This window comes from Microchirus variegatus (assembly GCF_963457635.1).
Source record: "Microchirus variegatus genome assembly, chromosome: 4".
NCBI lineage: Eukaryota > Metazoa > Chordata > Actinopteri > Pleuronectiformes > Soleidae > Microchirus > Microchirus variegatus.
Window position 1 is genome coordinate 16,262,878 of NC_139805.1, and position 16,332 is coordinate 16,279,209.

General features: G+C 40.1%; 1 protein-coding gene across 1 annotated transcript in view; it reads right to left on the minus strand.

Annotated features, from left to right (window-relative positions):
- Nucleotides 1–131: 131 nt before the first annotated feature.
- atf6 (activating transcription factor 6) overlaps nucleotides 132–16,332 on the minus strand; it is a 28,810-nt gene continuing 12,609 nt past the window's right edge. Inside the window, exons 10-16 of the mRNA XM_083887589.1 lie at nucleotides 15,849–15,998; nucleotides 14,327–14,422; nucleotides 14,104–14,206; nucleotides 12,795–12,856; nucleotides 12,389–12,500; nucleotides 9,882–9,966; nucleotides 132–2,047 (exon numbers count right to left, since the gene is read on the minus strand). Of these exons, the coding sequence (XP_083743715.1) occupies nucleotides 1,851–2,047; nucleotides 9,882–9,966; nucleotides 12,389–12,500; nucleotides 12,795–12,856; nucleotides 14,104–14,206; nucleotides 14,327–14,422; nucleotides 15,849–15,998 (805 nt within the window). The 3' untranslated portion in view covers nucleotides 132–1,850. The remainder of the gene's footprint in view (nucleotides 2,048–9,881; nucleotides 9,967–12,388; nucleotides 12,501–12,794; nucleotides 12,857–14,103; nucleotides 14,207–14,326; nucleotides 14,423–15,848; nucleotides 15,999–16,332) is intronic.

The following is a 16,332-nucleotide window of genomic DNA, read 5'->3' on the forward strand; positions in this document are numbered from 1 at the left end:
CTTGCTGAAAACAGAAAATAAAATATTGCAGCTGGAGGATTTCCCCCAACAGCCCAAGGATAGACATTCAAGTCAGGGTTAGAGAAAATCCAGTGTTTATTACACAGAATAGAATACAAAAAGAACCCCACACAAAACCACACGTTTGTATTAGTTTTTGCCTTGACCACAAGTCCTGTTGGGATGCAGTGAAAACAATGTGGGAAATCAAATTTATTTTTAAAACCATGGGGAGGAAAAAAAAAGTCAATGAAAGTTTGGCTTTTAACATCACATGTTAAAGCGTGTGTTTTGTATTCACTGTACAGAGACAATGGCCAGGAATACGGTGACTAAATCTGATGACTTATTATTTCTAATTTAATTTCCCTCAAATTACAGGTATAAAGGACACATTGAATGAAGGCATTTTAATCCGAACTGAACTTGCCAGCTTCTGCATTGGCAGTGCACGTTAACAACTAATTTGAACTAAAATCTATCACAACTACACACAGGATTGAAATAAAGAATGTCCAAGATACAATTTTATAGCTTTAAGTGAACCATATCAAAGTGCAATTCAATCGTTGGACGGAGAAGTTGAGGCTTAAACTTCGTCACTAATGATTATTTATGATAACCGCTAGCTTTGTCTCAAATGTCTTTGTGTCAACACAGTGGAATTATACTAAATAACTCTCCTAGTATCTACATTTACTGTAAATTTCTTTTTCAACCGTTTGATATTTCATGTTTGATATGCCCTTTAATTTTCTGTGGTCAGTTTCAATAAAAGATTCCCACAAAAAAACAAAACAAGACAGATGTGAAAAACAAAGACAAGAAGACATTTTAACATCAGGAAGCAAACACCACAAAATTCATCTGACATAATAGTAAACATACAGAATATATATATATATATATATATATATGACTTCTTTTATAACCAACGCACAGTGCAATGACAACTGTAAAAACATAATTTATAATTTAAAAAAAACAAAAAAAAAACACTTGAAACCTAGTGCTCACAGATCACTTACCTTCCTGAGTTTGCCGATTTCTTCTGGTGCCACGTGTAATTAATCTAGCATCTCATTGTTTCATAAACAGAATTTTCTTAACTTTTTTTTTTACTGTTTTTAGTTGAGATACAACACTTCTGTCTTTTAAGTATCTTAAATTTATATTAGAGCTGATTAATTGTCAACTATTTTGATAATCGATTAATCAGTTTGAAGCTTTTTTCATGATTAAAACAAGATTTCCGATCGTTTTAGCTTCTTAAGTGTGAATATTTTCTTTGTTTCTTTACTCCACAAACAAATCATTCAAACGGAATCATTTTGGTTTGAGGACAAAACAAGACATTCGAGAACATCGTCATTTTTCCAGGTTTGATAAACACTGATCAACGTTTTTTTATATTTTCTGACATTTTATGGACCAAACGATTAATCGATTAATCGAGTTAGTTAGTTTCACCTCTAGTTTGTCCTGAGTTTCAGGGAGGGAAGAGTTGCTATGGGGTTTCAGTGTTTGCGTTAGAATGGGGGGCGATTCCATGTTCAATGCTCTGTGTCCTCCTGCCACTAAGCAATTACCCTTATGTGGGATCTCTAGGGTCAAAGGGTGAAGTCGGTCTCACCACACATGGAACTAGAATCAGCTTGGACCCTGTTACAGGCGACTTCTGGGTGTCATTGCTATGAAAGACTGTGGCTAACAGTTGGGTTAATACAAAAATTTTTTTTTTTTTACAAACATTATGTCAGCGAGGTCACACCAGCTTTACGGTGTTATTTATCAATGTTCACGGGTTTTGTTGAGTGGTTTAGAAATAACATGGGTGCTGATGGGTGATTTTAGGCAGAGCCCATCAGCACACCAACAGGAGGCGCGGCCTGACTGTTGGTCTGGGAGTGCTGGTAAACTACGTCTGTGTGGTTGACCCGGAACGAAGGAGGAATTGAGGACGACCTGATGTGCAGGATCCTGGTGTCTGTTACTTCACAGTCGATCTGCATCATCACCTGGAAATCTTTGTCCCTGATGACGCTCTCTGTAATGGCAGAAGAAGAGACGGGTTGTTATTAGTCATGTCACAGACCAAAACAACTTCAGCTGGGGGGGGCTAGTTGGTAGCATGTCGACTGCCATTCTGACTCTTTCTACAATCCATTTACTTTAAAATGTTAAATTATTTAAGCTGAGAGAGCATAAACTCCATCTCCTCATCAGTCCAAAATGTAGCAGCCTGAATTTAGCCACGTTTTTCTCACTTTTTTTCTTCCACCTGTTACTCGACTTCCAGTGGTTGGGGACTGAGAATCATAAGCAGAGCTCCTACGTTAGTTGGGGGCCCGCCATACACTACCGTTCAAAAGTTTGTGGTCACTTAGAAATGTCCTTATTTTTGTAGCGAAAGTACTTTTTTTCAATGAATATAACATTACATGAATCTGAAATACGCTCTATACATTGTTAATGTGGTAAACGACTATTCTAGCTGCAAACGTCTGTTTTTTAATGGAATATGTACATAGGTGTATAGAGGCCCATTTCCAGCAACCATCTGTCCAGTGTTCTAATGGTACATTGTGTTAGCTAATCGCGTTAGAAGGCTATTGGATGATTAGAAAACCCTTGAAAACCCTCATCATTATATCATTATTTCTAATCTTATCAATGTCTTGACTATATTTTCTATTCATTTTGCAACTCTTTTGATGAATAAAAGTGTGACTTTTAATGGAAAACTTGGAAAAATTGTATCGATGACCCCAAACTTTTGAACAGTAGTGTATATGTGTAATAGTAATTTGACTATCACTTTTGCGTCCGATATCGATACCACAGAAGTATCTACCGATACCAATATCAGTCCGATACAGTCGTTTTGGACCTTTTAAACTACGGCGCCGTCAACACCATACTGTGCATAGTGAAGCATGTGATGTGTATAGGATTTGTGCATTTTATCTGATATCTGATCTTGTGATTTTGAGTATAACATTGGCTCATCCATATACTCCCAACCACATTATCTGGGTGTGCGTGAGAAATGTGGGAATTCTGCATGCACCAACATGTTTACATGTATTTCAAAAGCCGTTTAAGTCAGACTGACAGAATAATTGCGTTTTTTTTTTTCTGATGTCATGTGAATGTTTTGACAGCGCAATTATGACTCAGTCACGACTCATTGCAGCCACTACAGTGAAAACTTGTTTAAGACGCATACATATCCACTCATTACAATGTCTTGCGTCTTATTCTGGTAAAGGTAAAAATAAAATGCCATCTCCACAACAGTGTCTTATTCAGACTATCATCTTAATCTGGTTAAAACCAGAATACTGCTGGTGTAAACTTAGCAGTCTACACTTGCCAAACATGATTCCACATCATCATCATCAGTATTATGGTTGGAACGAGACAAGATAAGAGACTACGAGAGTATTAAGGGAGTTCAGAGGAGCATTATATGAGGCAGATGGGGTGGGGCGGGCGATGGGATTTGAGAACTGGAGCGAGTCTGAGGACGCTTGATTACCGATGGAGTCCAGAGGTGAGTCACAGATGGGATTTCTCCTCAGCAAAGATAAACAACACACTAAACAAGAGTGGGACATGCACATCTGAGAGAAGAAAGTCTGGCAACAGCATGGGAGAGGAAGACAAACAGAGACCACTGATGATGAGTCAGGATCATTAAGGCTTTGTGTTTTGTTGTTGTGTTCAAAGGAGAAAAGAAGAACCTCTAAAAAAGCGATCAGTGTTGATGAGTCAGGCAGTTAAGTTTAAAATAAACCGCAGGGACGGCAGATGTTTTTGTGGATGATAAAACAAGTACATTTTAATTTTAATTTTAATTTTAAAAGTCAATCTGTGGATTAATGAACAAACAAACTATTGGCGTGCTCTGGTTTCATCTTTTGGGAATTTCACGTTTGGGAAAAAACGATGTTGGCATTGAGACAATGAATGGTTCATGGCTTTTGGTCTCCCACAGCAACTGGGACAGGAAATCATATACTTATAAAACGATTAATTTAAATGAACACTTAACTTCAAAACGTGTGTCTTTCTTTTATGCACCAGAGATGATGAAGACATTACCCATGTAGAACACAAACCAAACACGGCTCAGTCAGTTTTAGTGCACCGTTATATATGGCCCAGACATGGAGCTGTAGGCGTCTTTAAAATGCCTGAGTGCGCTGCAAGTTGTTTAAAAGCTGCCGTCATTTTCCAGAGACACCTGTGCGATGCATCAGCTCCAAGGACATATATTTCAGAAGCAGAGTGAGTTTTGTCAGATCATACAGAGACTATACAATGGTTTCTTTCACGGACGGATGGTTGTTCACATCATTAGATGCCGAGCAGACAAAATGCTGAGTACGGCTTTATTTACTCCTGCGCTTCCTCTTTTGCACCTGCAGTGAAACTGGACCTTGTCAGACTGCTTCAGTGTTTCAACAGACATGTCTGGACATACTCCCCCAGGTTTGGATTTAACTCCTTGTCACGCTACATTGATGTTAAACAAGGCTTGTGTCTGAAGTCTCTGTGCATCTTCATATAACCTGATGAAAGCGAGTGTTTCACTGTAATTGTAAATGTCTCTTTAAGCCTGTCTGTAAACCAAGTTTCCCCATCAGGGACTGAACTGAAAGCACAACTCTTATTTCTTGCAGAGTTCAAGGTCAAAATCTGTTCACTACGTAAACACTAATGTCTTTAAATTCAAATAAATAAGAAACACAAGTCCAAAAGAGGCAGTATCACACACAAACTAATACAATAAAACAAAAACGAGGTATAAATCATTGCAGACTTCAGCTGTATACTGTTGATTATGAGACTTCTTCTGTTACACTTAATGGCATTGTTGTGTCCTATTATCATTTGTAAGTGTGCATCAATTAAAAAATAAGTACGCTGTAAATCGCTGGCCATAATCTAACCAAAATCCACGAAGACTCAAATTGAATTCCCCCACACCGTTTACATCCATCTTTCACCAAATTACTGGAGTGTCTAACATCTATTCAGCTAATTGCTTTGAAGGCCTGAGGAGTAGAAACACACAGCCACAAAGCCTCAGCTTCAAACAGCAGCTCTTTGAACAGGCTGCCAAATCTACCATCCTGCTCCGCGTGGTCTCCTTCCCCCCTTTTACTGGTGCCATCTGGAGCTTTTCCAGAAAGTTTCAGCAACATACTGAGCTGCTGTGTGCTGATAAAAGCCTGACGTCTGGCAATGATGTATCTGAGGAAACCTGAGAGTGCATGTGGAGAGGATGGAGGCTGCCAAACTGGCACAGACTGCGAGGACCCACTCATGAGGAAAGAGTCATTTAAAAAAAAAAAAAAAAAATGCCTCCAAAATGAGAAAGGAAGCAATTCATTATCAAAAATTTCCAAAATTATAAAACAAAATACATTTAGGTCTAATTAGTAATCAATCAAGTAGCTTTATGGGCAACTAAACAAGTGATATTAGCGTCAATGTGGCAATACAAATAGGATTTGTTTAATATGGAGCTTTAAAGTCTGCATGGCACGGCTCATGAAGCGCGACTAGCTTCCACATATTTATGCATTTACGGTGAAAAAAGGCTGCCAGTTAGGGTCTTATCGCCATACTGATTGGCACCAAGAGTGGTCAAAAGTGCCACTGCAGCTACGACACAGCATGGCCACCGATAGTAGCTTAACATATAAGACAGCCTAATCTCTGTTGTAGGCAACTTCTTGCTACCGCCATTGCCTAGATCTGTGGTGTTGGCCAAAGATGAAGCCGAGTATGATATTTTTAAGGAAGAGGATGATGAGGAGGACATTTCTGGAGTTAGGCCACGTATGTTTGAACCGATACGTGATGGAAGTGGAGTCCAGAGAAACACATGGTGAATGTGAATATGAATGGTACATCAGGTTGGTTTTGGCTGGGCATCTAAAGAATCGTACAGTGCTTGACTGATTGACAACTCATCTTATACTCCCCGAGTATATATATAGGAATATTGGAAAAATGTCTATTTTGATATTACTAGTACAGTAACCATTCAATATGGGTCTGTTTTTTTATATAGTTGCTAACAACACAAAATGAATGGAATATCTCTGGCATTTCTTATCCAAACAACAGCAAAGTTGACACTGCGCACACTGGTGCCCTTAAGCCCAATTTATACTCCTGCGTAAAGTGCTCTGCGTAGCTACGCAGAGTCCTCTGCGTCGACGCAGAACCTGTCGAAGAGCCTCTGCGTCGTCTCCGGGTGCACGGAATATTTTTTAAGTGTCCGTCACTCCGTCAAGGGACTACGGAGACGGCAAGAGCTGCGATTGGTCCTCAGGACAGGCCGAGCTAAGCTGCTCTGTGCCGGCTCTCAGTGCGCTCCGGGCGTCCTGACAGAGGTGGAGCTGATCCCCGCCGATAACGCCGCTGCCAAACTATAAATACGTCATATCTATATACACACAGCACATGTTTAGACTCTAAATGGCCAATTTCTCGCCTCAAGTTATCTTAAAACTGCGTTCCGTCACACAGAAAAGTGAGAAACGGCCACTGTTTCAACAACAACAGTCTTTCTCTCTCTTTCTTTCTCGGACGCCATTGCTCACTGTAGCCAGAAGCACAACAACCTTGCGCAGCGACCCCTACTGATCGGGCGGGAAATTGCAGCGAGTGTCCTTCACCACGACGCAGAAGTATAAATGCTCGAGGCGTCTCCGTGGTGACGCAGACGGATAACGCATACGCAGTCGGAGAAGTATAATGTGGCCTTTAGTAAGTCATCTGCTAAGTTTGAAGCCTGTCAAGTGAACCATTGGACAGTTATGTAATTTACATATGGACAGATGTTCCTTGCATTTATAGGTAATTTATAGGGCGATAGATTAGATTGTTTACAGGCATGCAGGAGTTTTCAAGCAACATATATGTGATATAAAAGAGGCAAACAATGATAAAGTAAGAATTAAAATTTCTGTAGTTTATAGAAGAATTATTTTGGGATGGTAGAGGTTTAACATTTGGGTTTGGGAAAGTGTGCTTTATTTCAAGGATAGATGGGGACGCTTTGTTTCAATTTAAGGAATGGAAATACCCGATCCCAACTGATTCCTTCAGTGGCGTGGACCTCAACCTTGAAATAAACAGTTCCGTCTACCCAGTGAAAGCTGTCTGTCGGCTATAGTGCACATGTACAAGCTCAGCGCAGTAAAAACAGACTGCAGCCCCCACAGTTTATCCACCTGTACATGATGTCATGTGCAAAACATTCCTCTCTTCCAAACACGTCACTTCCATTTGATTGAGCTGCTTTCAAACTCACAGGATCATTAAACAAACACACCATCTGTCCCACCATAAAGACCCGCTGCTTGGTCAGATATGGTCTCTGGCAGAATCAAGGAGGTCGACAAACTTTAACAGAACTTTTGATCCGTTGGACAGACGGAGCAACTGAAACACACAAGGGCTCACATCAAAGTCTCTTTCTTCTATGTTCAGTTATCGATAAAGACAGACCCAACGAACGCCATCAGATTAGCGGAGCCGATCCACCTCCTCCAGATGAAAACCATTTAGTGACTGGAGAAGGACGGCATTCCTAAAACAGTGCAACAACAGGGAGCTGGAAAGAATTATTCCCCACGGTCGAGCAATCACGCTCCAGAGAGAGGACAGTGTTCCTGCTGTTCTAAGGGTCTCACGTAATCCCTTTTAAGTATCAAAAAAAGATAACATGTCTAAAATGCTACTTGAATGCTGTCATCTGTGTGACACATAAGGGTTTCATATGTAATCCAGCATCTCTTAGCTTTTGACTGACACGTCAATGAGAAACGACCCTGAGGAGCGAGTGTAGCATTACACTGGTGCAAGACACCACATGATCCAGCCAGCCGTTTGAAATCAGCAGGAAAAGGCACAAGGCCGACGGCAAACATCAGTGACAGATTATGCAAATGTTGGAGCTTGTTCATGGGGATCGTTCCAGAGCTCGTATCTTTCCCTGAATCTATCTTTGTTTAGCCATTACAACAATTAGCCAAGAGTGCGGTCTTGAATTTCACCATTTGCTGCTATTTCAATGGGCTATCTGACCGGCACAGACCCTGACATTCCCCCCCTGTCAAGACCAACCAAGAACAATGTTTACCTTCATCAATCTTCATCCCAAACCTCCCCTCCCAGAAAAAGAAGTTATTTCCAAATGACCATTTTTTCCATGCCGAGTAAGAGACTCATATTACACTGACTCACTCTTCTTACAGCTGCCTGAAACACTTATCAAATCTGTTGCTCAATGATGGGCAGGTGAATATCAGAGGAACAAGAGGATTTCTGATAAAAAAACGTTTAACAACTCGGACATCGCATAAACGGTTCCTTTTAAATAGGTTGTCCATGTTGTTGGATGTCCAGGCACAGTGAAATATCACCTAATAATTAACCCTGCAGAAGTATGGAATTCATTTCCACTGAATTCCACTCCCATGACTTGTTATTTTGATTTATTGTCATATTGACATTGAAACATTATATTGATTAGTCCAGTAGAGCCGATCTCATCCATGGTGAAAAGTTGTGATGAGTTCATTGAAATCATCAGGAACTCGCATGTTCTGATGATGATGATTTATAATAAAGAATTTGGCACTGAATTTTATTAAAGGTAATCCAAGGTTTTTTGGTGCGCAATCATACAATTCAGAGGAATAAATAACTGAATTCACATTGAATTAATGAATACAGATTTTAATCAGGCACTTAAAAAGGTCATTTTCTGTTCCAGTTGCATTTCCCATCTGCTTTTACTTTTTCAATGCACTACTTTATCCTTTGGCATAGCCATTTATCCATCCCATGACACTTTGGGCCTTGTGCTCATAAAATGAGGTAAAACCATGCAAATAAGCCTTTTTTTCCCCCTTCTTCTATTTTTTCTACTTGTACAGCGACCTTGGGTTTCCTGAAAGGCGCTTTATAAATCCAAGTTTTTATTATTATTTTAAATTTGTCAAGGCATTTATGACCATTCAATTATAAACTAATTTAGTGTTTTCTTCTTTCAATCATGCCCATTTTTATTGTTCTTATAGTTTAAGAAGAATTTACAAAATATTTTATTTTCATTCCAATGACGCCTGCAATCCTTCATATACCGAGGTGCATCTCATTTCTATTCTTGTTCAAATATTTGGGTTTGCTTTCGAGGGCAGAAGGTCACACTAACGGGTGATTGCTCTTGAACTGGGCAGGTCAAACAGCCACCATCCTTCAGTGAAGTACACTCCGATTGCCACCCACACTGACAAGCTGTGCACTTACGACATTTGTTCTCTTTAAGAGGAAATGAAGCAGGTGTGAGCCGTTACATGGCCCTGCTCTTCAATTTGTTGAAGATGTGTAATTGTTCCTAGGTATTCTGACTTTTTTTTATTACCAGCAGACCATAAACTGCAGAAAAGACAGGGAATTGTTTGTCTGTCACTATTTTTAAGAGTATCAGGACCAAAACATGCTGGCTTTTACCAGCCATATTAAGTGGCATAATACATTTACGAAATGTAAACATATTTTATCAATCAAATCAAAGTACCCACATTAGTACGAGTACTGTTTTGTCAGTGGCCTCAGCTGAAGCTGCAGTTACTTTAAAGCATTGCTCAATGCAGCAGAGTATAGTTAACAAATGAAAGACATTAAAAGAAAACACACACACAAAAGGCTCTGGGGGAGGGTAGAAATAAAAACAATTTCAATAAGCAACATTAAAATCATTTAACAGACTTAAAAAGCTTCAAATCTCTGTTCTGAGATGTGTCAAGTGACCAAAGTCCCCAACTGGTGTGTCTGTGCGGCACACTTACCATTTATGTTCATGGCAGGCAACACCAAAGACATCTTGGGTGGACTTCCTTTATTGTGGCTGGTGGCAGGAAGTAGAAGATGATCCTAATAACAAAGAAGAAAAGGTCACTGGATGGAAAATGCAGCTCATTTGGAAGTAAATAAAACAGGTGGGTGTGCGTGCATTTTCCGTTTTAACTCTTAACAACAGAGTGAAGAGCATTCAGTGGAAATTACAGTTAATCAGTGATGCAAAGGTCATTTGAGAAGGTTAAAATCCAGAGCAGGAAACAAAAAAATGCCTCTTGCCAAAAAATTATTCGAATTGAGCACTTTTGTCACACTCCACCCCATCATGTCAACAACTAAAATCACTCCATTACATTGACCTTGGTAAATGTTGTAGCATTTATAGTGCGTGTTAACCCAATTGTAGTCTAATATCAAAATGCCACTTTTCACTACTTCATTTCCTAGTGTTATTAAAATGAGCATCTGTGCCACTCATGAATAAAATGTTGGAAAGGTTTTTATTCTAAGCACATCCTTTCAGAAGGAGCTGCACCAGAGAGGAATGCTAATGTTCAAACACATATGTGATCCACACACAACACTGTAGGCAGTGTTGTAATATGGCTCAGATAAAAGCTCCAAATGTATGTATGGCTTGAATCATTAACAATGAGTTAATGGAATGCTCCAATATCAGACAATTAAGAATGAACTACTCAACATCTTGAGGCAAAACAGCAATTGAGCAAAAAATAATAAAAACAAATCATCTTCAATAAACTAAATGAAAACAGCATGAGGCTATTTCTGCAAGAAACCACAAGAACAATTAAGACTTCCTAAATACAAACAAGGTTTTCAGATGGATATCAAAAAGTACTCCTTTCTTAGTGCAAAAGGACAAAGGACTGACAAAAAAAAAGTATGGCCATTTCAAACTAAACATGCATTTGACTAAAGACTAAATGAAGACAGGCCACTATCTCACGCAATAATGGAGTTTTTGTTGTTTTCAAACGACCAAGAGACCAACTGAAACGTGGTCAACTCAGTGACACACTTGGCCTGCAAAGCTTGGTCTGGGGAAAATGAAATGAAAGTGAAGACAGACAAGTGCTTAGGATACAGGAATACCACTCTCTTGAAGACGTATAGAAATCGGACCCACTTCTTCTGAAAGAAGAGTTTGGTGTGTCATATGTGGACATTTATCACACGTCTTCAGCAATAAGCTGCAAGCCAATCAAAGGGAGTATTACTACCTATAAAATGAATGAAAGGGTGCCTTGCCTTGCATGGAGAGTGCAGGGGGTAGGAAAACACATTACTGCTAATCATCAAGGCGCCGACAAGCCTGTCAAGCAGGCACAACAGCTGTAGCTACCATGACAACAGGTGAATTTTCCATGAACTTTATTGGACACAGTCCACAGTGAAAGCAGCCAGTGTTAGCACCACTACCACCACCACACCTAAGCGCTCACTAAAAGCATAGGTGCTAAAACAGCTCAAGAAGAGAAGCAAGACTGAGAAATGACAGTTGGAGTAACAGCAGTTGCAGAGTTATGGTTTCCATCACTTCACCTCATGCCATGTCTGTGATGTATCTGTTGGGGGGCTTAAAGTAATCTTGACCTAAGCATGACCATATGTGACCATGACCTCAACTACTGGCGACGGCTAGAACAGCCAGTGGTGAACTCTATGAAACATTTTTGGGCTGGAAGGTCATTAGTCAAAATTTGGTAGTGATTGGCTTTTACATCTCAAAAAATTCCAAATGCAATCCAGAGCTTTGGCAGTCTTGTAGTAACATCATACCGGCTGGAACAAAAGGGAAAAGCACACCCACGTTAACATCTATATACACACATACACACACCTTGAAACCCAGGAAACTAAATACAGGAAAATGAGATGCCAGAGACAAAGTAGCAGATAGATCACACAATATAACAGATCTACATTGATGTCTTTCTGTGATAATCATATTATGTCCTGATTACATAACCAGGTTATGTTCAAAACAGCACTTAATGACTAAAATTCAAAAAGAGCAGACATGTAGTCTCACCCTTTGTTTACCCCAAAGACCATGATTGTTAACTCCTGCTCCTAAAAAGCAGGTTTCCCGTTTCAGATGTGGAAAAGTGGTGAAATGATCAGAAACCAAACAGATTAAGAGCGACATATGGTCACACCTAAAAACCTAAAACATGCTCGTCTTTATTACAAATGGGCAAGGGTAACACTCGATTGGTCGTTTCAACCCCAGGCGTGTGCATTTCCTCCCTTTCTTTTCAAATCAACTCACGCTGTTGAAGAAACCACACACAATTTATGATTCAAGAATTACTCATGCTGTGATAAATACGTGACTTTTACAGTCAGCTTGGAAAAGGAAATGTTATGACAGACTTGATTACTCCAATTAAAGACATTGAGAACATTTAGAGAACAGTGCCCAGTTCTCCTCTCACACCAGGGCCATTTCCCCCAGTAATTTGATCCTTACCCTGCGGAAAGACACCACGTAGAAAGTGTCGCCACGACGGTTGAGCTCATCGAAGAAGTCAGTGTAGGTGTGATGAGGTGCATAGTACACCTGTAACTCATTGCCAGGATTCCTATTGGAGAAGGGGAATTACATGGTTAAAATGTATTCAATTGTTGATAATGAGTGTTTTTGTCAGAAATTCATATTATAGTTATATATAGTAAACTCTTTCACATTTTAATATAATTTGTAAGTTTATGACACAAACTGAAGTATATGTGTTCAAATTAAACACAACAACCTATCTGTCAAGAAAATGGTTGATGCACTTTTAAAAACACATGAGAATTGATTATGTGGGGTAACAAAGAACAAAATTAAAAATGACATCATAATATTACAGTAAAAAACTAGTTTTACTGACTTTTCCTTAGTTTCTGTGTACTGCACCGTCAGAATCTGGGCAGCCTCCTTATTCTCTGTTTTCTGTTAGGAACAAAGACAGAATTCAGTACAATTGCTTTAAAACCGCATTGAGAAACAATTACAGAGAGAGAACAGGATGCACTGTTGGCAGACCTGTATACAGCATAAACACAGACTCTATTCAAGACATTACAAGTGACCGTCACATCAAAACATCTTGACATCAGCACTCACATCACAGTCACAGTGTTTTCTCTGTGTGTTATTGTGTCCTGTTAATAATGTAGGGTAATAGATACAAATGTTTCAGAAACAAAGGCATGTGGAAAAAGAGTGAATAAACAATTTAAAGTAATGAATTAATTATATGACGTACAGCATCATGTATAATAATACTATGACGGTTTAAGTGTGCGGTGAATAATAAACACATTTACCTTTCTGTTTTTGAACAAGTATATACTAAGTAGGTGGCTCTTGGTAGATTGGACTTTGTCTGACAGTTTTAAAAAAGAAACAAATAAAAAGAAGGCAGGGGGCACTAATCCTGCAGCCCCCCTTTAAGTGTTGTGTTTACTTTCTCAGGGCTGTCAGATTAAACTCAGCACCCCAAAAAAGATAAATGAGAGGCAGAAAAGGGGAAGGTGTGAGAGACAGAGGGAGAGGTGAAAAGAAGACGTCTATGTTTGCCAGTTCAAATGGAAAGTAATGGCTTGAAATGCATGTGAAGTTAACCTTCTGTGCTTAGTGCCAACCTTAAAGCTGTAGTGTGTAACTTTTGGTGTTTTTTGTTTGTTGTAGTTAATATTCTCCTTCTGGTCTTTGTGAACAAAAAATGTATACACTTATTAGGAGGGTTTTTTGTCTGAAACCAAGCTATGTTGAGCAATAGCCTACTGTCAGACCTCAGCGAGGGAGCGTTTGTGTGTTGCGGGGGCAGAATTTATGGGGAGCTTTTCATGGGCACAACTTTGTGTATTCAGTCATACGCCAACCCGGTTGCAGCCGTCTTGGTTTACTAGTGCAATGTAGCTGTTCTCTCAATCTATATAAAACAAATCACTTCCTGTGTGCATGGCAGGAATGTCGCTGGACACCATGAAATCTAAGTACCGCGATACAAAGAAACAGAGAGAGTCGTGTGAGGCTGGTTGGTTTAATCAGCATTGTGTGAACTAATTTTGACGTTTTGACTGCAAAGGACATTTCGTCATATTTAAACATTACAGCTTATAACATTGTGTATATTTTTGCACGGGCTAATAGAAAGGTTTACTTTCCCTTCTTTCAGTGTCACTTTCACCTACCAGAATGGTCCTGGTGGGTTTGTGATTGTTGTTACTCATGCGCCTGGATTTGGTCTGCTGAACTTCATGGCGGTGAACCCAACCCCTCAACTCATGGGCCAACCTGTCAGTCAAAGTTAACATGGCACATTTTTAATTCGATCATATTTAAGATAAAACTTGGTTGATTATGTGGAAGTGAAACTAGTACATATATCTATATATATAAGTGTCCATATCTTACTCTATGCACTTGGTCCTGTTAACAGGAGGCTGGCAGGGTGGAGGAGGTCTGAGGAAGATGGGATCCTTCACCACCATCAAGGCCTTATCCTCGGAGCTAAAACGTGACACAAAAAGCCGAGGATGGTTAATAATATCAACAGCTATAAACATACAGTCTCTTCAAATGCTCTAAAATGAAGGTTACAATTTCAAACAACAAATCTGGTAAAAATATTTTCCACATGTTGAGAATATGCTTTGAATGCTAACTGAGAGCCAACATGGCCGCTTGCCCTTGAAGAGGTGAAACACCCAGTTTGGTAACGGCACAGAGGGGTGCTATAAAGAAACCAGCATGGCTTCAATGTGCAGCCAGTTATAACTCTATTGAATTTGATTGGTTAATAATGCCTTTTATTCTTACTTGACATGTGCAAACGGGACAGGGCTGCACTCGATGCACGCATGGAAACGCTGACTTGCATTGTGCTGGGAAGTGCCAAGACTATGACACGATATGTCCACATGCTGCTGTAAATCATGCTCAAAATAATCATAAACACGCTACAGAGAACTGTGCAGTTCCTCCAGTGGGTCATACCTGCACTGAATATGGAGTTACAGCATAAAAGCCTTCGTTTTTAACCACAAGGTGGGTTCACATACATTGTGGGTGACCATCTTATTACACATTGCATGACTTTCCTTGTTACTTTGACTTTGATGCCTGAGGTGCTAATATAGACTGTACACAGTCCGTGCCCACATGTGTTACGAAGAGTGTCTGCCACATAATTACCCCTCAGGGCCTCCCTCACCTCATGTTCACGTCTCCAAGCGTCCAGGAAATAGACCACAGAGGCCTGAACATAACTTTAACTAATGGGACCATATTGACTATCCTGCACACACACCTACCTTTTCGGTAGCAGATTAGGTTGCATATCTCCGCCCAATCACCCCCCTCTATGTTGCATTTACTGCCATCACCCCCTTTGTAAAATCTAATGTGTTCCTTCCTGCCCGCTGCCAGGAAACCTGATACTAGGGTGAATGGTTTGCATTAAAATGTCACATACCCTACAGAGGGATCTGAAACAACACAGGCTGGCATCAGAAGCTCTGATCACCTTGAAAAACACAACATCTTTTGTGGACATGGGGTTGCAGGTAATGTCACAAAGTAGATTGTTATTTATGCAGTTTATAAATGAGACAGCTAGGCCTCTACTGCATTTTAAGAAAATAAATATATAGCTTGGGAAAATAAACAGTTACCAGCAATAGAGAGCTGAATGTCAAACAAGGCCTGACCCCAATTTCCCACTTTGTTACTCAGAGCACAACTGCTGGCCAACTAGCCAGAGGCCTGGGGGCAGACGCATTCGAAAGGCAGACGTTTGGACAGAGTTGTTAGTCGGATAGCCCGTGTGTTTACACAAACCGTAATGAGCTGTACCAGTTAAGGCTAAGTCGAGGCACAGGTGCATCCTGGTTACATAGAGTGTTGTGAAAGGCGTAGTGGGTGCTGAGCTCATTACCTGTCGGCCATCTTAGAGGGGCTGCTGTCGAGGGGCTCAGGGCCCATCACAACCTCAGTGTTTGCCTCTAGAGAGAAACCCAGCAGGTGCCTGCCGCTGTGCTGCGTGGAAACAACTTCAAGCTTGGAGCCTGGACCACCCTGAAACAAACTGATGAAAACAGAAGACAGGTGGGATGAGGAAAGAAAAGACGAGTGCTGTAAATGAGGCCATTTAGGAAGGAGAAAACAAACAGAAAAGAATAACGGTACTGAAGTAAAATGACCGCTGAATTCCATGTGGCCCACATCCTGTTCACAGGAGGGCTTTTCTGTTTCTTTGGAATCTGATCTGATCTAGACTGCATAATTTAAAAAGATTGCCAAGGCACACACACGCAAAAATGCACAGTCTCTTCCAACAATATTATTGCACTGAGTGGCATTTTCAATTCAAAGGATATGACCTCAAATGCGGGCATAATTTACATTCCAGAAGAGAGCCT